The sequence below is a fragment of the Zea mays genome, chromosome 1 (genome assembly GCF_902167145.1).
Source record: "Zea mays cultivar B73 chromosome 1, Zm-B73-REFERENCE-NAM-5.0, whole genome shotgun sequence".
NCBI classification, from domain to species: Eukaryota; Viridiplantae; Streptophyta; class Magnoliopsida; order Poales; family Poaceae; genus Zea; species Zea mays.
In genome coordinates, this window is record NC_050096.1 from 6,259,739 (window position 1) to 6,282,665 (window position 22,927).

A 22,927-nucleotide genomic window follows, 5' to 3' on the forward strand; every position below is an offset into this window, starting at 1 on the left:
CGTTTGTATCGGATTAGTGAGTCGGAACGATTCCTAATCGGATTGCTTCTCTAATCTATATAAACTTTGATTAGCTGGAATGATTTCAGGTGCAATCCGACACAAACGAACAAGGCCTTAGGAGGTTTGTCCGTTTGGAGTGCGATTTGAAGTGTTTATGTAGTCTTTGCGTCACACATTCAGCATTTGGACAATTTTTGTGTAGGTTTTGACAGACAGCTAATTTGTACGATAAATGTAGAAGTGTAGTGTCATTTTGACAAGTCCATGTGTTCTTCTAGTTTGTCCATACTAGGTCTTGTTTCATTGCATGAGGAATGAGAGAGATTAAATCTCTTTCGAGGGTTAAGGATTTGTCCGTTTAGGTGTGATTTGAAGTGTTTCTGCACTCTGCATCATGCATCCAGTATTTGGGCAAGTTTTGTGTAGGTTTTGTCAAGTGATTAATTTGTATGATAAATGTAGAAGTGTAGTGTCATTTCGATAAGTGGATAAGTGGATGTGTCCTTCTAGTCTATGTATATTAGGTCTTGTTTCATTGCATTAGAATTAAAGAAGACTAAGAGAGATTAAATCTCTTTCTATTTAATTTATTTCAAGTTTGTATAACAGGAGATTTAATCTCCTCCGATTTCACTCGGTCCACACAGGCCATCCTTGTTTGAAGAGTGGGAACTGAGAACGATGTTTTAGATGTTGTGTTTTTTAGGTGCAGGTGGATTCGCTCCTTATCAGATGTTTAAATATTGTATTTTTATTTATACCGATATATTATGGCATGTCCGCATGTGTAAGGTTTATGTAAATTTTAAGATTTAGGGGGCGTTTAGTTAGAGGGACTAAAGATTAGTCTTTAGTTTTTAGTCTCATTTAGTCTTTTTTTTCAAACCATAAGACTAAAATATAGACTAAAATGATTTAGTCTCTATTCTTTCACATAGGTGCTAAAAGAGACTAAAAGCTCTCATGAGTGTATTCTAAGGGCATTTGAGTCTTTGAAAATGTATTTAATGATTTTAGAATCTATTTAGTTTATAGAACTAAACAAGTAGGGACTAAAGTTTAGTTCTATAACTAAAATTTAGTCCTAAGACTAATTGAAACTAAACATGGTCTTAATATAGGTGAGGCATTGAAAGCTAGTCAACTAAAAATAAACAGTTTGTTCGTTCACATGAAATAAAAACCAGCCAACTGAAAAACGGTTGCCTTTTTTTTCCCTACAGACTCCAGTCCACTGCGCAAACTCCACCAGTTGCTTTGCTCGAAAGGCGGATGCGCGCTATGCGCGCGGAGGCCACCGAGAGCAGCGCCTTAACCGCCGGGGCTGCGCATTTGCTCTGCTTTGCAGGCCTCGCTGCCGCCCACACCCTCGCTGGCCGCGGCGCGCTCGTCTCAGACCCCGCGCTCGCCCTCCGCCTTCTCGTGGTATTTTCACTGACCTCGCCGCCGCCGGTGCCGGTAAACGTATCTTCGGTATCCCCATCCTTCTCGCTTCCGATCCGAACTGAACATTTGTCTCCTTCACTCAGGTCTGTGAAGCGCCCATAGTCATCGCCGTGTTCAGCTACCTCCGGCGTGATGCCAAAAGCTGCTCGGTATGGCGCGCGTGCAACCTGTTCGATTAATTGTGCCTTAATTTTTTTTTTGTTCAGCAATGGGGTCATCGGGTTCGCCTTATTTTCAGATTTTCAAAGCTGTTGCGAGAGGATTGATCTGCTTGCCCGTGGGTTGGTTCTATACCTTGACTTCGATTGCATTCTTATCTTGATACGTTGCTGTATGAATATGAAACCCAAAACGAACAGCACCATGCTGCAGATCTGAACCATCAGTTCTGGTAACAGTAGAAGTGCTAGTTCGGTTTCATGGAACAACAGTCATACTGTTAGTTATGAGTTATCTAGGATTTGTTTATTTTCCTCTTTTTCATTTCTCTGATTTTTCTGCACATCTTTTCCCCACCCATGCCAGGAGCATTCCTTAATGCATTTGGAGCAATCGTTCTTGGTGCACCTGTTGGAATCAAGTAAGTTACATTCAGAAATAATTTAACTTATCTTTCACATCATGAGTGGGCATCATGACTAGGAATTTGATGTCTGTAGTGCTTTGCTCAATAATTCTATCTTGCATCTGATTTTAGTAAAGTAAACCATGATATTTCAATTTACGGGTACTAACAGTTCCTTATTTGATGTAATTTGCATTTGTAGATACTGGATACCTACTATATATTGGTCACTCCTCATGTCCCTGTTCACGGTAATTGACATTTTTGCTGATTTTCTGGTACAAAACCGAGCAACACAGACTGCAACTGCAACAACCAGTATTGTATTGTGTTCATAATCTTGTACTCACAAGTTACCACTTTGTGTTTACTGCATAGCTTTAGCGATTGAGGCAGGCGAGACTAATTTTATTATCTTTCAGTTTGTTCCAGCAGCATGTGTCTTTGGAGCATCCAAGATTGATTGGCAAAATGTGCTTTCTCACTCCATGTATGTTCTGGACTTGTAAACTTTTGAACTGTACAGGTTCATGTAGTGGGCATATTTCTTTCTTTTGTTTTGTACAGCCACTGTGCCATGATATTTCATTGTCTTTGTACATATCAGTTATTTCATGCCAAATGATGTTGAGAACTACATGATCTCTGCACCTTGTCATGGAGCTGTGCTAGGAGCATGGCTCGGTGGTTGGCCTATGCCCCTTGACTGGGAGAGGCCCTGGCAGGTAGGCATACCATCTTTGAATCTCAAGCAGTATGTTGCCAATTTCAAGGCATGGAAAAGCTAGGTCATATGGATATGTTTGTGCACACTTGATGGTTAACATGACACTAAACAGCTCTACGAAACATACTTGTGTTTATGGCCTGGCTGGGGTAAACATATGGGGATCACAAACATGTAGGGATGCAAGTTCTAAGGGCTTGTTTGTTTCCCTGCACCAAGGGCCAAGCCAGGCCACTGGGATGCAGTAACTCGTGTTTGATTACCTGGATGGAGGGGAAATGGAATTTTACTTTGTTTTTTTGAGAACCGACTCATGTATTCTGCCTTTGGGCAATGTGGAGGCCCACAGCAGTGCAGGTAACATACAAGAACCTGCGTTGGTCTGGTTTGTTTGCTGCAAGAATACCAAACACGGCTAGTTGCAGTGTGAACGTGTCCCAAAATATCCTGGCTACGATATATGCAGGCTCCTTGGTGCAAGGCAAGCACATGGAATTCATTGGTTTGCCTAACGTGCTGTTGGGTGTTTTGTCCTTTGGAGTTCTCAATATCCTGATGTCCCTTTTATGAGTTTACCTTAGCTTTTTTTTTCAAAAAAAAATGAAGGAGAGGTGTGTATCATTATAATAAGAAGAAATGAGTTTATCTCATAACATGTACTTAACCATAGATCTTATCTTCAAGTGTCACATTGATGACGATTCCTTTTCTGGACCTTATGAGTTATGACTGATTGCTACTATTCTGTTTCTTTGATGTTCTGTAGGAATGGCCAATCTGTGTCTCTTATGGTGCCGTTGCTGGGTATTTGGTTGGAATGGCAGTGTCAGTGGTCCTAGTAGCTGTTCACAATAGAAGGGTTCGTGCAAAAGCTGACTAGCCTGTGGTCCTGTGGATGATGAGTGCAGCTGTCCTAATAGCTGTTCACAAGAACAATGTATTTGCTGATAACCTATCTTGTTAGTGTGAGTACTGGTTGTTTCCAATGTATAGCTTCATCCTGGTTCGATTGCTCTATTCTTTTTTAATATTTTTTTTTGCAGCTGTACATTGTAAGGGTCTCAGTTCAGTTTTTTTTCCACAGAGAAGAGGGAGATACTAGTTTATTACGTATTCTATTTTATGATGAATAAACGAAACTTTCCCTAACGTAACGTGTCATTATGTTCTCCGTCTATGCTTTTGCTTCCCTATACAAGAGTAAGGACACAGAATTCGTTCAAGGTCAGGTCACCGCATGCTAAAAGAAAAATCGGCATCAGCGATGTCAATGTTGACGGCGGTGGACGAGGCGGGCCTCATCCTCTCGGGGTCCAGCCTGTGCAGGCGATGCTGGTCAGCCACCGGGTACATGTCCCCGAGCTCCCGCCCCGGCGACGCCGGCCCGCTCTGCGGTTCCTCCGACCTGCCCCTGTACTTGTGGAGCAGGTGCACCGGCGAGTTGCCCCGGCTCGGCGACGTCGCGCGGCTGTGGCTCGGCGTGGTGTCGGCGCTCGTCAGCACGTCGAGGAAGCCTGCCGCCTCCCGCTGCCGCACCTTATCCTTGGCCGTCTTGCGCCACTTCATCACCGCCTTGGCCGTCTGCTCCTCGAAGATGGTCTTCTTCATGTGCGACCCCATCTGCGTGACGAGCGCGTAGAGCGGGAAGGTGATGTAGCTGCAGAGGACCTGGAGAACCAGCCCCACCGCAACTTTCATGATGCTCAGGCCCAGCCTCTCGTGGTAGCATTTCTTCAGGTCTGGGGTGAGCTGCGCCAGGACGGACCAGCCAAAGAGAAAGGAGGTAGGCAGTCAGCGTCTGCTCGTTCTGCTGCATCGACTGGATGAACAGAACACTCGAGGATCTTTTACAGGCTACTAATAAAAGAAAGAAGAGCAGGTAAAAACCTACCAGTGTCCAAACGAAATGCGCCATCTGGAAGGCGTTCTGGAAGAGCGTGAGGTGGATGAGGAAGAGGACCCAGCCAGGGCGGTTAAACCAGAAGAACCTGTCACTTGGCTCCACCACAGGCGCCCCCTTGATGACCGTCGCCTTGTCCTGTATCTCCTTGGCCATCTCCATGATGACAACCTCCAGCTTGGCCCCAACTAGCAGGAGTATCTGAAACAACGACGACGCCTTTGCTTATACTATACTGTAGTATTACATTAATTCCAAGGCGGTTTTAGCTGGATCTGTTTTGGAATGACCAATTGGCTCTTTGTCTGTGCCAACAGGGACGGACAGGCAGATAGAGGGAGTTGCTCTAAGAAAACTAAAGAGACGAAGACGATGGCGTCAACACTTACAACGAGCGGGACAAAAGAGATCCAGACAAGCGTGCCGAATCCTGCGCACATAATTAATGATGGTGGTTATTACAAGACCAATAATAACTCAATAAAGACTGTGTTTTCTTTTACCAACAAGAACAGCTATCTAGGATTGTAAGGATGGTAAGTACCCTTGATATCGATCAAGAGAGTGAAGATGGCGACGAACCACAGCGGGAGACTGCGTACACAGAAAGCCAGCCAGATGTCAGGGCTCCAACGTCATAACAATGCAAAAGAGAAAAGACTACGCGAATCAGGCAGTTCTTTTCTTCTTCTTCTTCTTTGGCCGGCCTTTTCTCTAAAAAACGACTTGGAAGGGACGCACAGACCTGATGCCAACGACGACTTTGAAGTCGTCCTCCAAGGACCGCTTGATGTACTGCTGGAAGTTGAACTTGGTGCTGGGCGACAGATGGTACTGCAGAGAAGCAAGCAACGACCATCGCCGTGTCAGCAGCATAAAAGGCTTAGCGAATCACCAGTCACCACATAGCATATTAACAATGGGGAGATGCATGCTCATTTACGTTGATGAACCCCTGCCGCATGGTCAGGTAATCCACCTTGGTCACGGACGCGAAGAACTGCCTGAAGAACGCCACCTGCAGCGGGCCGGGGGAGGGGGAGTGTTCAGAGAGCCTAGGCTATAAAACGAGGCGGAGAAACTTAACGATAGGAACAGGCTGCAAAGAGCTGGCGATCCGTCGGAGTACTCACGACCCATCTCACTCCAGGGGTGCTCGAGAGGCCCAGGTGCCGCTTCACGAACGACGTCTGGTGCGTGAACCGGAACCGTGAAGGGTCTGCAACGCAAGAACGAACGACCTCGTCAGCTTCGATCACTCTGCTCATGCATCAAGAGCCAATAGGGAGCTGCGTTCTTCTTCTTAGTATTAGTTACCGTTTGCGTACTGGTATTCCAGGGAGTTGGTCTCCGATTCCCATTTCTTCCATTTCCTCATCTGCACGCGCGCGACAAGATGTGGTGAGTGTTTTCTAACACCGTGCGAGAGTCGTCCATTGAATTCAAGATGCTTGGGCCTGTGTGCTTACTTTGAGACGCCCCAGCGCCATGGTGGCGACGCTGTAGACGATATGGAACACCGCGAGCACGAAGATGAAGATGTGCAGCTGGTGGACGCCGGCCGAGGAGATGAGGGACACCTTGCCCTGCACGCGGGAAACAAACAAAGAAGCAGCGTCACCCACCCATCATCGCCATCGCACCGGGGCACGCGTGGCGCAGCCTAATGGTAAGCTGGCTCCTCCCATGCACGCTGCGTCGCGCAACAATTGGAATGGTGGCCGGGGCGCGGCCTCACTTGGTCACTGCAGTAGTTGTCGTCCGGAGCCGCGCCGGCGAGGAAACGGCGGTGGTGCCCGGGCTCATCGTATCCAGGGTACGGCGGGTACCAGAGGAGTCTCCGGCGGCCGTCGCTCTTGTCGTCGTCGGCGGCGGCGGCGGCGCCTTTCGGCGGCTTGCACGGCAGCATGATGCTGCCAGCCTTGGCCGGGATGCATATCTTGGAGATGGGCGTCTGCCCCACGGCGAGGAGCAGCGAGATGAAGCCCATCAGCATCAACTCTGCACGTACGCACGCACGCAACCAACCAAACCGTTTTGTTATTGTTTAGGAGAGGGAAGCTAATACTGCTAGCTAGCTAGTAGCATTATTGAGCTTGCTTATATAAAGGTCTTTGTTTATGCAACAACTGAATTCTCAGCTCACCTGCTTTGATCTTCTCCAGGGCCTCCCGCATGGCCTTCTTCTGCCGCGTATGGAACCACTGCACGCAACGAAAGGCGACACAGGCAGCAGTCAGACGCAGACACACAAAGAAACCATAAGCTCATCAGCGTATGCGCCATGCATGGCAACGAGCGAGCGACGTACGTGGCCGAGCTTGTGGAGGCCATGCTCCATGGCGACGGAGACGAGCACGATGACGGCGCACACCAGGGCCACCGCCCACGTCGGCGTCGACGGCAGGTCCCGGCCGCCCCCGCCCCCCGCCATGTGCCGTCCTTTGCCCTGGACTGGAGCGAAGCGAAGCGACCAGCAGGCCGCAGAGGAAGCTGTCTGCTCTGCTGGTGCGCTCTCGCTCTCGCAGGCACACACGTAGAGTGTCGTCTCTCGGTGGCGGGCGAGCGAGCGGAACAAACGAGTGCGCGCTGCAGGCCGTTTTATCGGGGCGCGCGGCGCGGCAGTGACGCGCGCGGCCGCGTCAAAGCGCGTGGCCGGCCGGCCACGGCCACGCCAGACAACAGAACGGAGGGGGGCCGGAGGAGTGGCTAGGCTCGGTCGGGCGACGCGAGGCTAGATTGCGGAGTGGTTGGCTGGCCTGGGTGACCACGCGAGCGATGCTACAGGGGCAGGGGGTGCTCGGCCGGCAGCAGGCACCGCGCACGGGCCTTTCTTGTTGCAAACAAAGCCTCGTAGGCAGGCGGACAGCTAGATAGGACATAGGAGGGCAAAAAATAACGAGAAAACGCCAACGTCGACGGGGTAAAAGACGGAGTTCGCCTAACTAATTGACGTGACGCGATGGGCGATGGCGAGTGATCCAGCATCGCGACTGAGCACGTACGTACTTTTGTGCGCGTCAACCATGGTGAGACTAGATCCAGTAGCTGCCCTTTATGTGATCAACAAGAGGAGACTGTGCAACATCTGCTTGTGTCCTGCGTGTTCTCGCCAACTGTGTGGTTTGCTGTCCTAGAGAGGATAGACCTGCAGGATGTTGCTCCTGGCCGTAATGACACCATTTTTTGCTGATTGGTGGCTAGCTTCAGGCTGTGCATCATATACCAAGGTTTTTTTTTGCAAAGGTTTTAACGCCTTAGTAATCTTAGTAGCTTGGTGTGTATGGAAGCTAGTCTGTGTGGTGAGTATTCTCATGGTCTTTTGCCCCGCAATGGCTTGTAAGATTCGTCTCGAGTTCCTTTTCTTTCTTCTTAATATAGTAATGCGTAGTATACTGCGTGTTCGAGAGAGAAAAAAAGTAGCATTGTTTAAATCAGTGTCAGACGCATGTAGAGGTGGTAATGGGCTATAAACTTTACACTGCAAATTTTAAGGATCGAATCGGATTAGGGTCGGGCCATATTTTTATTCATTTTTGAACTAATATTATTTAAGGGCCTTAATTTTTTGTGAAGAGGCATTTGGATCGTGATCCATTACCAGCCCTAGACGCATGACGATAATTCATGGGAGTCCAAGAAGATCGTATGATAAAATTAAGGAAGCATGTAAAAAAACTAGTGTCACATAGAATTCAAGTTATACATCAATACACAATACAATTAAAATAATGAAACTATATGCACTAAAAGGCAATTATTTGTTGACGGAGGCATTTGCATCCTTTTTTATTTTTGAGATATTAAAATCGTCGAATAATGCTCTTATCATCAATGGATTTGAAGATCTCATCATCAACCGTCGAATAATGATCCCTGTTGGAACTTGCTCTCAGCAGCAAGGAGGCCAACAAGGGTGAACAGTGATGACAACAGGGTTACGTGCTCGGGGGCAAGAGCTCTGTTAATCTAGCCTCTCACGGGCACTGTGTGGGGGTATTTATAGGTATCTGAGTGCCCAACGCCTTGTGTTAAGGACGCATGTGCCCTCAGACACCTAGTTTATCCCCAGAATATTCCCATAAAGCAGGGTTACAAGCTGTAATTACAAGTATGCCTTTACAAGTTAGGCCCGTAACACAGAGGCGGCCACGCGGGGCCCGTTACAATGGGCCAGATCACACGTGGGCCTTAGGACTGAACGAGGCCGCGCCGCGGGAAGACGTCGTCGCAGGCCTTCGTCAAAGTGCCGAATGGAGCGAAGGGTGTCCCCGCCCGCTTTGTCTCTGTCAGACCAGCGACTGCGGCGGAGGCCTCGAGCGAAGGGTGGCGTATTTGCCTTCGCCCCAACAATCCCATCATCAATTTGTCTTCTTAATGCTGGATATGTCCTAATCATCGGTCACGAAACATCTTAAAGGCAGTTGAAGAAATCTCCTCATTTCTCTAAACAAACAGGAGCAATAATCATCAACTACTTATCTAATCTCCAATTCACAATCCAAAGTGAATATTCTAATCTTATCCAAATACTCAATCTCACAATCAATTTCTCAATCGAATAAAAACAACAATCATTGAATCGCCACAGTGTGTGGTTTGTCGAATGTCGATCTCCTCGAAGGACGGGAGCGTCGGGAAGGGGTAGGGTCGAGTGCCATCGCTGGTTGAGAGATAGGGCTCGCTAGTTCGCCAAGCACATCGCCCCCCAAGGAGGGGTCGTGTCGTTGCGACGACGAGTCAGATGATGAGTGGGGCGGCGTAAGGATTAAAGGAAGGAGGTGGGGTCAGGGCGGTGTCACGTGTTAGGAAGGGGACGACGCGTCAGATGGTGTAGAGAATGGGGTGTCAGGTCGGACTGACTTGGACGACATTAGAAAGAATGAGGCCAGACAGATAGATGCGTAAACTGAACCGAGAAGAGAGACTTCTGAGGAGGACTAGGCATATCCTCAAAATCGGAATGTTTTGGCCCACCCAAAATTTGATTTTTCCCCCTTACACTTAATAGTAGGTATAATAGGTTTTAAAATTTGAGGGGGCATATGGCCAACTTTACCCTTTGTGCGTCCGCCACCGGTTTAAATTACACTTAGTAATTGTTGTTGATTAGTATATCTTGCCGGCAAGTAGCTTGCTTAGTTCAATATTTGCTAAATGTCAAGCTACTAGTATTGTTAGGGGCTTGCATAAAATAAGCTAGAGCTAGAGCGAATATAACCTTATGTGCCACATTTATCATTAATCAACTTTGTTGTAGCAATATCTACGAGTTCCATAACATTTTTATAGTCTATTCACCTACTTCTAATCATCGAGATCACGTTACCGAGGTATAGAAGAGGTTTTCGTGGAGCACCTCCAAGAAAACCTTGAGGCTTGCCCTCAAATCCGTTGTTTTAGTGAATCAAAATTTCATGGAGCAGAGTATAGGTGTACATTTGGGTCGGGTTTGACTGGCCCGAAGCATAAAAAAAGTACGGCTCAGACACGACACGACCCGAAATATTTTAGTGCTGGGCCGGGTTTAGGCCGAGGTCGTAATCCATGGGCGGACACGAGCACGACCCGTTTAAGACAGACAAGAATGACCCATATAGAGGCACAAAAAGACTCATATATTTATTAAAACCACACTTCATTCTACACTTTCATGTACTTGATAAAGAACACAAAGCTAGAGATAATGCTAGTTAGATGTTTTTTGTAGTTTTGAATTAGAGTATGTGATGTAATTTTATTTTTTATGAACATTAGATAATGAACTGAACTTACAAACTTTATATAGAGCTGATTATACTCATTTTCCCTCTAACAAAATGATTTATAAACGAGGTAGTCATTGCATTGCTTTGGTAACTTAATACAAATATTAAGTTTGCTTTTGGCCAAATTTATTTGTCTTATCTTTTATTTGTTTTATTAAATTTGTTTTAAATTTAGGGCTCTGATGTTAATTTCGGGCCAAAAATTGAATTTCGGACACTAATATGAATCTCGGGCTTTTATAATTTCAGACCGACCGAAATGAGCCCGACACGTTTAATAAATTATGTGTTGGACCGTGGTCCGGACCAAAATTCGAACAATACAGACTTTTTCCGGCCTTGGGTCGGGCGACCCGAATGTACACCTATAGAGTTGAGCATTTGGGGGTGGGGTGGGGGGAATGGACTGAAGTTGTTTTTAGTGGATCTAGGTGTGGTAAAGCTCACAAAGCAAGCCGTGCATTTGAGTAACATTTTAGAGAATAAAGCTGCTTTTGGTGCATGGCGAAGCTCTGCTAAACAGACTCTTACGATGATTGTTTTCCTCGTAACGAAAAACGTGTTATATATAATTTGGTCAAACGTTGATGGAGAATTGCCTTCTGGGGAGGACTATTATTATTTTAAAAACAGTTAAATTTTAAATTATTTGACAAGTACTGACAGCGCTGCCGCACGACACCAGGGCCCAGACCGAACGGCCTGACGTCGCGATGCAGAGGGCCCCAAGGACAAGGAGAGATTTCAAGTACGCGACGTGGCGACAGGGAGCTCCACGTCGTGCGCCTGTTTGCGCTAGCCTACTAGGCGTAGGCGACCAGCAAGCAGCGAGTCAGCCTGGTGGAGCGGGACGTGGATCCCTCGATAGCAGCGCGCCATAAGAGCCCGGTCCGGCGGATATGCGCCCCGCGGTGCTCGTTCGTGCACGCTGCGGGCAGGGCCACGCACGCCGCCGGCGACGGCGAGGTCGTCTGACCCGTTCCAGGTCCCGGGCGACGTGGCGGAGTTCGTCGCGCGAGATATTTGGCAAGTGGCAGGTCAACGTCGGAAAGCCAAAGTCGCCGCACGTACGCATCGGCGTCGTCGCCTGTCCTTCTTGCAGTACTTCTCGTGTTTCAGTATCACTCTCTACGTAGCGTTTATCCCTTATTGCTACGTCTCCCTGGCGTGCGGATTAATTACTACCTGATTGGGAAAGGTAAGCACCGCCCGTGACCGCAATGGGGACTGGCCGCCTGCTCTGATGGCGAGGCAGGATTCAGCTAGCTTGCAGTAGTAGCCTGCAGGGTGGTGGTGCACCGTGCACGGACGCCACGTGAAAAAGATAAGCGGGGCATGAACGTGCCTCTGAATTTGACCCAGTGGCATGGCACGACTGCTTGGCCGTGGACTGTTCATTGACACGATCCAATCTTTTGACTGTTCATTCCGATTCCGGTAGGCAAAGCTTGCAGCTGCAGAAACACTACTGATGCTTGACTGCAGAAACGCTACTGGATTCAGCACCCTGTTCCCGCTAGCCTCCCTAGCTCGTACGGAAACAGGTTCATGGCGCCGCAAGGTTAAAGAAGGAGCACGACGCGCCAACTGCCAAGGCACACATGGATTGCTCGGTCTGGGACAATTCAATTCAACATGTCAGGATCATAGATGTCCTTGTGTCTCTGAGGTGTTCGTTTCTTTATCCATCGCATTGCAGGCGCAATAGCCCAGCTGTTTGATGTGGGGAAAGAGGAGTGCTCTACCGTCTTCCTGTGGTGCTGCCCTTGCTGTGACACTGTGGCCAACGGTGTTCAGGTCACTCGTGCTGTGAGCTACCAGTTCTGAAATTAGCTGGATGGGAGAGACGATGGCATAGACAAACGAGGAACACGAATAGAGATGGCCAAATGGGCCGCTCGGCCTGGCCCAGGCCCAGTGAAGCTCGACCTGTTTTGAGCCTGGCCCGTCAGGCACGGTTAGAAAATCGGGCCAGGTCGTCTAAGCACGCGGACTCAATTTCTTGTCCGAGCCCGATTCGCAACGGGCCTAAACGAGCCAGACCAGCCCGTTTAGCATGAAAAAAACGGACTATACAGACCGGTAAGCACGTTTTAGTGTAAAAAAACGGGCTTGACGGACTTAGAGGTAAACGGGCCGTGCCATGCTAGCCTATCGTGTCTAGTTTAATGTCATGACTGGCCCGCTTATTCGTGCCGGGCCGGTCCAAACCCGCATAGAACCGAACCATGTTGGGCTCGCGCTTATTGACCATCTATAAACACCAAACGCATAGAGGACCATTTTATCGAAGTAATGGTAAAAGTTCAGCAAGATTTGGCCATGCAAAAATAATGTTCGCTTCCCATATAAATGAATGGTGCGTGCGCACAATAACCACCCTTGTCACATTAACATACATCTCTTTCACATAAACAGAATACAATGTCGTATATTTTCTCTATTGTGAGTACCATTCAGAAACTAAGCTTCCATGCATAGAGCCCCATGTATTGAGAAAAAACTATCTGATACTACAAAATCTTGACCATGTGGTGATTACTGATTAGTTTTACAAATCGAAAATCACACCAATGTTGAACTAAAGAGTGAGCTGGAGGTGTGAGAGGCCCGGGAAAACACTACAATGTTGCTACAATTCAGCTGTACATTTTTCATATCAGGGTGAGTTGCAGCTTTGGGCGATGAGGCTGAGGTTCAACAACCTCCATATGAATCCTGACAGTCTGGAGGATAGCATAGCTGATGTTTGTTCCGGGCTTGGTTACTCTCTGGTGCACCTCGTCAACAACCCAATCACCGCCTTTGTCGCCCTTCGGAGTAAGGTAGATGGGCCCTTCTATGCCAAACCTGATTAGAGAAAGGAGTAAAAACGACGAATGCATAATATTGAGTCCGCACAGGAAGTTAGAAGGGAGAGAACCATACTTTGGGACAAATACTATGAAACCATTTGCCTTGATCTTTACTATCCTAGCTTCAGTGTCAGTTGGCCTGCACGGTAAAGAGTTAGGCAGTCAGAAAACAACGTGCACAATCCTTAAGGCTTGAAAAGAATTGATGTCCTCACTTTTTGCCACCATCCTTATCACATTTCAATATTATCTACTTCTAACCTACCACACACTTATGTCATCTACAATCACGATATGTACCTTGTCTTGAAATATATGTGGGTGTGGAGTTCAACTGATGCTCTGCTTGCCATCTGGGCATTTCTGTGCCTGTAATTCAGGTCTGGCACGATACCAGTATCAGTAACAAACAGGCAAACGGCAACACTTAAAAATAAATGCTCAAGTATTGGAATTGATTTCTCATCTCTTACTGTCAGCAATGCCTGTAAGTTGTGGACCATCCTGAAAGATTGGTGGGAGCTTTGCAATATTCAGAGCTGCAGCTAGCAATCTATGAACAACAACATCTGCAACAAAACGATGTAGAATCAAGATCATCCTCACAATTTAATATGTGCTGCAATACTTCTACAGGCTACATTTCTTTCAAAAACTTCTACAGGCTACAGCCTAGCACTGCATCATCAACTATGGTACGAGAAGTATCATAGGGTGTATGCTACTGATCTCATCTGCACAAGTGCTAGACTATCGTTGTGTGATGACACTCCACACAGCGCTACAACACTGTGTCGACGTACACGTGCCACAGGTCAATTGATTGGATTCACAGTCCCAAAGTATATCTTATACTAACAAAAAAGCGGGCTTAAAATAGCAGGCTATTCATGCAATCAACTACAAGACAAAAGCTAATATGTCCCTTGCCACTTAGAAATATAAAGTAAGCTTACTGGTATGCATTATCGATTCCTACTATCCGGGCATACACCAATAGCAACAAAGAACGATGTTATGATACATAAATTTCACCAAGTTGCTATTTTCTATCAATATATTCATTAGTATTTGTAGTGCAGAATCCAGACAAGGCATCTCACCCAGCTAATAGGAAGAAAATTAGAGTAAACTTTTTTAAAATGTTTCACTCGTGCTATGTGCAGGAAACAAAAAGAAAGGTTACATTAGGTTCAGATCCACAACCATCCTAAAAGGCTAATTAGCTAGAAAAGCCAGGTGAAGAAAATAGCCAAGTATAAGCCTTGATGGCTTCAGGTTCCCAGTTACATTCAACCCATCAAAGTTCTTAATTTCTTATTTTCATGCATCAGAGCATCTAAGGATGGGAAACAAACCTGCATATCTGCGAATGGGAGAAGTGAAATGAGTGTAAAGAGAAGCAGCAAGCCCATAATGGTAATATTCAGAAAAGGTCAAATCTCCACTGCAGAAATAAACAGCCTGTGTTGTGACAGGGAAAGTTATATGAATTCTTTGAAATCAGTAAATTAGAATGGACACTTCATTTCCTAATCTTACCTGTGTCATGCATCTAGTCGCCAAAATTCTAATAAGCTTGTTGAAGTATGGGTCATTGCTCTGCGTGTGATGCAGTAATAAAGTCAGCTCAAGAATCTATTATCACATACTCCCTCCGTTCCAAATTATAAGACGTTTTGGCTTTTCTAGATACATATGTATCTAGACAGTGCATATCTAAGTGCATAGCAAAAACAACGTATCTAAAAAAGCCAAAATGTCTTATAATTTGGAATGAAGTATAATGAAGCATCCAAAGAGTAAAATAATACATAACGGTCTCACCTTTGCGTTGTCAAGTGATTCAGCTAATGCCTTTGAGGATGACACGTCCAGATTTAGGCCAATCGAAGAGGCAGTACGGAGTAATGGCTCAAGCATCTCTTTTGTTGGGCTAGGATGGCGCCTGTTACCAACAAAATCAAAATTTGCAAGCTTAGGAAAGATTAAGAAGTAAAAATGGTAATGGTCAATGAGCACAGTTGTTAAAGACTGATTTGCATGATAACAGACATCAACACATTAGCAGAAGCAGCAAACTGCCAATAATCGACGAACTTTTCAAAAGTACAAACACAAAATTACATGATGTTGAATACACCTTTTAGACCAGAATGTTATTAATAAATTGATGTGTTCTCAGGTAGTAACTTCTAGCCTAGTCATGATGAACTTTTGAACTGGTAGTTTTAGCTTTCAAGAAACAAGAATGGTATGCAGACTTGAATCTGTTATATTGATGCAACATGTTTAGAAGCACCATAATAATTCTACAGCTCATTTCAGTGCATACCAAGACTCTTCAGAGACATATATATCTTAAGATCTGTTGTCACAGTCATGATAATTTTGGAATCCTACCTCATAGGTTTAGACCAACTTGTGATATTGGCCATAATATGGTTACATCTAACTTTGGGTTGAAAAGAAAGGTCACAGATAAGTTGGCAAATGGCAGATCCCCACTGACTATTTATTTTAATGGACATTGTGTGGTTGATATTTCCAAAGGATTTTTCCAATATCTTTGGATGTGCACAACTTCAACCTGATCTGTTGTGGTCGATATTTCCAAGAACTCATTTCCAATATCTTTGGATGTGCACAACTTCAACTAGATCTGGAATGTGACAAGATAAAAAACTGAACAATGTGTACCTTAGCAATGAACATAAGGGGAAATGCTTCAAAATCTTCTCAGCAACAGAAACATTTGCAGCCAACATAAATTCTTCAATCATTTGATTTGCCTCACGGATTTGATAAATTCCTATTGAATTTGATGTAACTATGTAAGTACTTTATGGACACGGATTCTGAAATATAACACCGATCAGCATTAACTCGCACCTATGTCAAGAGGATCATGAGTTTCACTATCAATCTCAAATTTTACTTCTGCAGAAGCAAGAGTCAAAGCCCCTCTTTCACAACGGCGTTGTCGCATGATCTGCATAAAGCAATCAAAGCATGAATACATAAGGTGAAGTTATTCGCATTAAATACTACTCCCTCCATCCCAAAATACTAGTCGTTTTAGCTCTAGATTTTTATGTCCATATTCATATGGATGATTATGAACCTAGACATATATATATAGAACACATACATTAATTATTGTATGAATCGAGTAAAAAGGTAAAACAAATTTTAATTTGGGACGGAGGGAGTAGATGGTAGCAGACATACACCCATTACAGTGTGATAGAACTTAGAAGTGAAACACGATAGCTGACCTTTGCCAATGAATTTAAGTTCCGCAAGTCTACAGTTAGTGGATCAACTAAGCGGCTGAAAAATAAACAAAAGAAAACAATCAAGTTCATGATGTGCTTTTACTTAAAGTTTGATTTAATTGTACATTAATGTTCTGAAAAGGTGCAATGCAGAAGACACCTGTCATCCATTCTTGCCTGGGCTTCAACATAAGACATTGCAGCACAAGATTTGATAACACTCTTTGTATATCTCGTTGATATAACATCAGCATCCGGAGTCATTTCCTGTAAACATAATGTTCCAAAAACCAAACGTCAGATCAGTACACTTATTTAAATACTTGAGAACAGATGAAAATAAGTGCTCTCCTCATGTAGCAGAACAATACTGTGAGGGAAGCTATAAAAGATTATTTTATTAGTAAATCATGGTTCAGAATAGTAGACAAGAGGCAGCGCGCGACAAGTAATGTCATGTTACAAAACTAAAAGGTGAAACACCAATATTTGCAAGCAGCATTGTTCTTCCATACGAGGGAAAAGCATGTGGTGGTCTCTAAAAAAGTATAATATGGACTACCAGAGTCGGATCCAAGATCAAGCTAGGCCCCAGGCTGAGATACACATGAAATTGCTACAAATAGACTACTAGAGCTTATTCCTTCACTGTTTAGGTGATTTACCATTGATTTGTTTGGCCAAAGACCCAGGCTACAGCACGGCCAGCCTGGGGCCTGTCTCCTACCTGAGCTACGGTGGACTTGCTCCATATGACAAACATAAATAGATAAGAGTTCAAAAGGTAACACCTAAATTAAAATATCTTATGCAACGCATATCTAACTAGCACTAATCCTAATCGAAATAACAAGATGTCATGAACAAGACTTACCCAAATGACAGAGAATGCCAACCGTTCAACATCAGCACGAAGTGAACAAACATCTGAAAACCAAAACAAGAGAAATCACTAGTCAGTTCAAATACTACAAACTGGCAATCTTTTATTCAATTAAAACAGCAACATTTCATTTTAGATTTTAGTTAATTAGATAATAGATATGCACGCCAGGTAAGAAGCATCAGCACCTTCAGTCAGGGGCTTTGGAAGCATATCAATCCGCTGCCCAACAAGATAAACAGAAGTGCCCCTTTGCGCAGCTTCCTCATCAAGAGGGGTACCAGGGTGAACAAAATTAGTGACATCAGCGATATCTCAGCTCAAGTCAAGGAATGCAGTCTATGTATCAGTAGCACAGAGTGAATGACCAGGACAGAAAAGTTGTGACCGAGACCAAAAGTAAATTAGTTGAAGATAACAAATTTCAAGAACCAAAGGTACAACTACAACATAGATGATTACATATTATGCACAGCCTGTTTGAGCCCACTTTGAATCTGTCAATTCAATTCATCTTTAGTTGGGGTAGGCTAGAGTTGAAATCCAACAAAAACCACAAGTCAAGGTTCACGCACATTGATAACTGTTTTCCATGTACTCCTATTCAACGCTAAAATGCTAAATCTTTAGGTATATTCCATCCTTTCAAGTCTCCTTTTACCGCCTCTTCCCACGTCAACTTTAGCCTTCCCCTACCTCTGTTCCCATTGCTATCACGCCTTAGGATCCACTACACACTGATGCCTCTGAGTCTCTATTGGACATGTCCAAACCATCTCAAACAGTGTTGGACAAGATTTTCTTCAATTGGTGCTACCCTAGCGTATCACGTATATGATCGGTTCCGGACTTGATCCCTTCTTGTATGGGCACAAATCCAACACAACAACGTATTTCCGCAACACTAAACTCACATTTATGTGCATTTTATGTCCAGGAAGATGGGCATTCCAATTGAAAACCAGTAGTGCCCAATCAAATGAGGCAAAATGATTTCACGCCACACGTAGAAGATGGATTTTATCAAGATAAATGATTTATAAACTAAGTCTACACCAAGTAGAGACCATGAGTTAACTGAAAACCTCTTGCATAACACTTATCCAATATGACAAAGCCTTGTGCAGAAGTGTATATGCTGCACGGTAGGAGTACAAAATTGCATTCTTAGCATAATGACCAATTCTATTTAATACTAGACAATCAATTCTATGTGATACACTCCAAGCTAGGTAGACTGGTAAATGAAAAAGAGGCTAGTCATAGTTTGCAAAATGAACCACCATCAACTAAAACAAAGTTAAGTAGATATTAACTCAAAGGTCACCAAGAAAGAAAACACGAGAAATTTGCTTGTAAATTTGAACTGAACAGGAGAATTTGCAGCAGAAATTGTTCAAGGATACGAACTCCAACTTCAAAGTTCCCATTTGGAAGTAGTGTGCAATGTAGTGCATCATCAATGTCTCGACAACCTATAAAGCAGTTGAAGTATAACTGTCTAAGGGTTTGACCCAGGTACATAAAATACCAAAAGATTGCAGGTATCCTGATTAAATTACCTGGTGGATCCACACTAAAGACTCTCACTTGGCGTAAGTCTTGTCTATTAGGATTAGCCAGATCTTCTGGTGATAATGTCCAAGGTAAAGGTGGCAAACAAGCAAGGACTTGTGTAGAGAAAGGCCTGGTGTTGATATCATTCTCTATTAAGACAACCTGCTTCATGCATAAACACCATTAACATATTACAATCAAAAGTATGCCCTTTAGATGCAAGTATTTCTAAGATACGGTTTATGCAACTCTAAATTTTAGTACACTTGCCTCTGTTTCAGTTTCTTTGTCACCAATATCTCCAATGGTTCGTACATAGTGTCCTGATGGATATCGAGACAAAACATCCCATGAATCAACCGCGACAACAATTCTTTTGTTCACAAGATTCTCAAGCTGCCTGGTTTGAATTCGAATCTTAGGAACTCTTCGATCTTTTGAAACAAATAAAGCATGAGCGACACCCCCACTACCAGCAGGCATGGGCATCGGCTGCAAGGATCCACAGTACCTGCAGAACACCAGAACCTTATCATATAATGACAAGATCAGGATAGTACACATAAGAAATCTAACTCATAACACATAGAAACTCACGAATTCCAATTTCGCTTGATTATACCCATAACACGCCCAACTGGACGACTAGAAATGGAAGGAGCTGATGATCCAACTGTTGATTGTGTGGAATTAGTGTTCCGAGGAGCATCATCAGCACTATTAGGGACTAAATGAACATCTTCTTCTTCTTCTTCTGAAAAAGAGCAACATTCACAAAATAAGGAAATAAAATGAGATGCCTTCATCTTGTTATTTCAGCGTGAGAAAATACCATCATCATCTGCTATAAAAGACTTTGACTCGTGCCATTGATCTTGTGGCAAGAGCTCAACAGCAACTATATCACCATCAAAGGCCCTGTTCATATTTGAGCGGCCACGGATAACAATCTCATCACCAATGCTCTCGCTTCCAACATAAGCTTCAAACGGATTGTAACGATTAACTCGAAGCTTCCCTTGATGGTAGATTCCACACCGCAAACCAGATGTAATTTCTGACATAGGTTTGTGCTGTAATAATACCAAACAAACAGATGAGTACATTTCACGCAAGAGTGTATATGTCATCAAAAAAGCACTACTGTATAGTTAGCATACCTCATTGTAGATTACTTTCTTCTTTGATGGTCTATGATCGTCTACATCTTCCATAGAAACATCTCCGCTAGTTGGAACAACAACCAAATCAAGCAAACCAGGCTGTGCAAGCGATCTTACATATGACTCAACTGGAAGAAGAAATGTTTCATTGAGATTGTGGCTTCCATAAAATTATTTCACTGTATTAAAAAAATTGAGCTATAAATCAGTGCTATCCACCTGTCTCAGCGTTAAGGCCTTCTTCAATCGCTTTCCTTTTGTTATCTCTGTCATTTGTGATCAGTAGAACCTTCACGCTCTCACCAAGATGACTTTGGTACCAACGTGCAGCAACACGAATTGCTGAATAAGAAAACAATCAGTGGCACAACTGTTCTATATATGATAGAAAATGAAATGTGTGTGGAACCACATAACCAGGTTAACAAAATCATTCCATACCTCTGTCATTACGATCATTAGAGCTCTCCCCAACCATGTCTTTGACGTAAGTATCCCTGTTTTTTGAGTAAAAGGTGAACATATAATGGCAAATGAAAGAGAAGGCTGCCATCAAGACACAAGTATTGATATAAAAAGCTTACACGATTTACAGGACTACACAACTAGAAGCTGAAGCAATTAGATTTCAAAATTTCCCATTCATAGGCACTTGCATTCTAGACGGCAGAGAATATTTTTGCAGGCCAACATAGATTGCTGCGATTGACCTAGTTCTGTAGAATTAGGAGTTCTATTGCCTTTTTTCATGCAGCTAATCCATTTCTATATCCCTTTGAAAGATGCAATGTCAAGAAGAGTGTAAGCTTGCAAGTAATGATACACACATTAACAATTTTGCATTAGGAAGCTGTAGCCTTCTCAGAACATGGGCATCTACCAAAGCTATTAATTCTTCCCATGAAACTATTTGATAAGTAATTGTGCGGTCATGGTGATTGGATAAAGACATTTCATCAATACAATCATGCTGAAACTCATTCTTGTTCAGAGATCCGCGTTCTGAATAGGATAGCTGTTTCAGTTGCTAGGCACATTCTGCCTAAGACACCGATTCTGGTCTTTGTAAGTTTCCCCGTACTCGGTTGCACTCCCCTTTCCTCAAAAAGAAATACAATCATGCTGAAACTGCAAAAAAGAAATTGGGTCCAATACTCATGCTGCATGTTAAATGAGCATGTGACTTCAAGCAAACATAGTTTGAACAAAGTTTCTTTAAAATATATATACTATATAGCATCGATTTCATTTCATTTAAAGAAATCCACAAAGGTAACTCTAAGAAGAATTGACCACAGTATTTTATGGCACGAGTGATCTTGGGTTAACCCTTAAGTTCTCGTTGATTTTTCCAATGCTAGAAACTCAATACATTTATAGAACTACTAACTCCAGCAGCTTTATCATAAAATAGTCAATTGACTATAAAACTGGACCTGGAACCTTTTGGTTCAAATAGGAAGAGAGCACCCCAAACTGAAACAGAAATACAAACGGGCAGGGACATGATGGTAGAATACAACTCACCTATGCTGCTCGTTGGCGAAAACATAGAATCTACGTGCTTTGTTGATACACAGTGCCTTGATCCTGTTGAAAACTGAAAGGTTCTTATTCTTCACCTCGTCCAGCACCACTGACAGCAGGACGACATCCTCAATCGCCGGGTTCTCCAGCAAATCGATCTGACGCAGCATCTCAACTCATCATCCCAGCGCACCCTCACACCTAGGCTAAGCGGGAGATGGAGGAACACTTCCGTTACCTGGTGGAGCACGACGTTGGTGTCGACGACGAGGATGGCGGCGGCAGCGGCGCCAAGCTTTCGCTCCGCGGCTGCGGCGCAGGCGGTGCAGGGGACGAAGCCGCAGTAGATGTCGTCGCGGAGGTAGTGCTCCCTGACGACCTGCGAAGAGGCGACGACGGCGTCAGGTAGGGCCGTAGGGTTTGGGGGAGCACCTCGAGAGACGGCGACGTTTTGCCCGAGCAGTTACCTTTTGGATGCGGCCTTGCTTCGTCTTCTTCACGAATGACTTGCTCTGCAGCATGGTGGTGAGTTAGACAGTGCGCCGCGGGATTGCTCCGGCGGCGGCGAGGAACGCGGAGAAGTGTGTGTAGCAGCCGGCGGCGACAACGGGGCTAATAATTTGGTTCGAGGTGAGTGGCTGGCTGCCTGCCTGCCTGGTCTGGGTGTAGGTTCGTTCTACTTCGACCGCATACGGGAAAGGCTGTTGTGAGTCGTCAGAGAGGCCAAATGGGCCGCCCGGCCCGGCCCGGCCCGGCCCAGGAACGGTTAAGCCCAGCCTGTTTTGGTCCTGTCCCGCGAAACACGATTAGAAAACCGGATCGGGCCGTCCAAGCCGCGGGCTCGTTTTTCTATCTGAGCCTAGCCCGCAACGCGTTAGCACGGAAAAAACGGGCCGAAAAACAGGTTAAGCGGGCTTAACGGGCTTAGAGATAAACGGGTCGTGCAGGGCTAGTCCAATGTTCCTAGTTTCCTGTCCGAGCCTGGCCCGCTTATTCGTGTCGGGCTGGCCCGAGCCCGCATAGAACCGGGTCGTGCCGGGCTCGAATCGGGCCTAAACAGCGGGCTTCGTGCCGGGCTCGCGAGCCTCGTGCTTATTGGTCATCTATAGTCGTCATAGACCTGATGAAACCACCCGACCTAACCCGTCCAAGAAACCGAATTAATATGGTCATAATTTTTGACCTAATTCGACCTAATTCACGGGATAGGTAAGGGTTGTGATTTTTTATATAGAACCTGACCCAACCTAAAAAA

The 22,927-nt window shown here is 44.7% G+C and overlaps 3 protein-coding genes across 6 annotated transcripts; 1 reads left to right on the plus strand and 2 right to left on the minus strand.

Moving 5' to 3' along the window:
* Positions 1–1,207: 1,207 nt before the first annotated feature.
* LOC100280817 (uncharacterized) lies at positions 1,208–3,890 on the plus strand. Of its 2 annotated transcripts, none has more exons than NM_001153737.1 (8): positions 1,208–1,428; positions 1,533–1,598; positions 1,688–1,730; positions 1,975–2,029; positions 2,217–2,265; positions 2,437–2,504; positions 2,622–2,739; positions 3,508–3,890. In NM_001153737.1, the coding sequence occupies exons 1-8, from the start codon at positions 1,276–1,278 to the stop codon at positions 3,619–3,621; spliced, it is 666 nt and encodes a 221-aa protein (NP_001147209.1). In that variant the 5' UTR covers positions 1,208–1,275; the 3' UTR covers positions 3,622–3,890. The 2 variants fall into 2 exon arrangements, with proteins under 2 accessions (NP_001147209.1, XP_008673779.1); XM_008675557.3 differs by having other exon boundaries at positions 1,234–1,461; positions 3,508–3,887.
* LOC542672 (barley mlo defense gene homolog 1) lies at positions 3,885–7,196 on the minus strand. The gene is made up of 12 exons (NM_001112190.3): positions 6,953–7,196; positions 6,788–6,845; positions 6,380–6,642; positions 6,111–6,227; positions 5,959–6,019; positions 5,775–5,860; positions 5,585–5,659; positions 5,387–5,475; positions 5,186–5,235; positions 5,031–5,071; positions 4,633–4,842; positions 3,885–4,490 (listed from the first exon to the last, which is right to left on the minus strand). The coding sequence occupies exons 1-12, from the start codon at positions 7,073–7,075 to the stop codon at positions 3,972–3,974; spliced, it is 1,692 nt and encodes a 563-aa protein (NP_001105660.1). The 5' UTR covers positions 7,076–7,196; the 3' UTR covers positions 3,885–3,971.
* A 5,536-nt stretch (positions 7,197–12,732) lies between these two features.
* LOC100194408 (uncharacterized) lies at positions 12,733–22,344 on the minus strand. 3 transcript variants are annotated; one of them, XM_020546678.3, is made up of 25 exons: positions 22,140–22,344; positions 21,911–22,051; positions 21,673–21,830; positions 20,973–21,273; positions 20,587–20,642; positions 20,365–20,487; positions 20,143–20,273; positions 19,815–20,055; positions 19,580–19,736; positions 19,253–19,493; positions 18,988–19,144; positions 18,832–18,900; positions 17,614–17,739; positions 17,417–17,469; positions 16,703–16,809; positions 16,543–16,597; positions 16,157–16,256; positions 15,965–16,076; positions 15,092–15,212; positions 14,807–14,866; positions 14,623–14,728; positions 13,738–13,833; positions 13,565–13,646; positions 13,338–13,403; positions 12,733–13,259 (listed from the first exon to the last, which is right to left on the minus strand). In XM_020546678.3, the coding sequence occupies exons 4-25, from the start codon at positions 21,095–21,097 to the stop codon at positions 13,064–13,066; spliced, it is 2,580 nt and encodes an 859-aa protein (XP_020402267.1). In that variant the 5' UTR covers positions 21,098–21,273; positions 21,673–21,830; positions 21,911–22,051; positions 22,140–22,344; the 3' UTR covers positions 12,733–13,063. The 3 variants fall into 3 exon arrangements, with proteins under 3 accessions (XP_020402267.1, XP_035820050.1, NP_001350210.1); XM_035964157.1 differs by having other exon boundaries at positions 20,730–21,273; positions 22,140–22,316; NM_001363281.1 differs by lacking the exon at positions 20,973–21,273 and having other exon boundaries at positions 12,881–13,259; positions 22,140–22,300.
* Positions 22,345–22,927: the final 583 nt, after the last annotated feature.

What these genes read in the sequence shown, in the direction of transcription:
- LOC100280817 (XM_008675557.3), top strand. Translation starts at nt 1,276, where the DNA reads ATGCGCGCTATGCGCGCGGAGGCCACCGAGAGCAGCGCCTTAACCGCC. An exon ending in GGTGCACCTGTTGGAATCAA is followed by an intron (nt 2,030 to 2,216) that starts GTAAGTTACATT and finishes TTGCATTTGTAG; the next exon opens with ATACTGGATACCTACTATAT. An exon ending in ACTGGGAGAGGCCCTGGCAG is followed by an intron (nt 2,740 to 3,507) that starts GTAGGCATACCA and finishes GATGTTCTGTAG; the next exon opens with GAATGGCCAATCTGTGTCTC.
- LOC542672 (NM_001112190.3), bottom strand. Translation starts at nt 7,075, where the DNA reads ATGGCGGGGGGCGGGGGCGGCCGGGACCTGCCGTCGACGCCGACGTGG. An exon ending in ACAACTACTGCAGTGACCAA is followed by an intron (nt 6,228 to 6,379) that starts GTGAGGCCGCGC and finishes TCCCGCGTGCAG; the next exon opens with GGCAAGGTGTCCCTCATCTC. An exon ending in TCTCTTGATCGATATCAAGG is followed by an intron (nt 5,072 to 5,185) that starts GTACTTACCATC and finishes TTATGTGCGCAG; the next exon opens with GATTCGGCACGCTTGTCTGG.
- LOC100194408 (NM_001363281.1), bottom strand. Translation starts at nt 22,193, where the DNA reads ATGCTGCAGAGCAAGTCATTCGTGAAGAAGACGAAGCAAGGCCGCATC. An exon ending in CCAACGTCGTGCTCCACCAG is followed by an intron (nt 21,831 to 21,910) that starts GTAACGGAAGTG and finishes ATGCTGCGTCAG; the next exon opens with ATCGATTTGCTGGAGAACCC. An exon ending in TTCATAGTATTTGTCCCAAA is followed by an intron (nt 13,260 to 13,337) that starts GTATGGTTCTCT and finishes TTCTCTAATCAG; the next exon opens with GTTTGGCATAGAAGGGCCCA.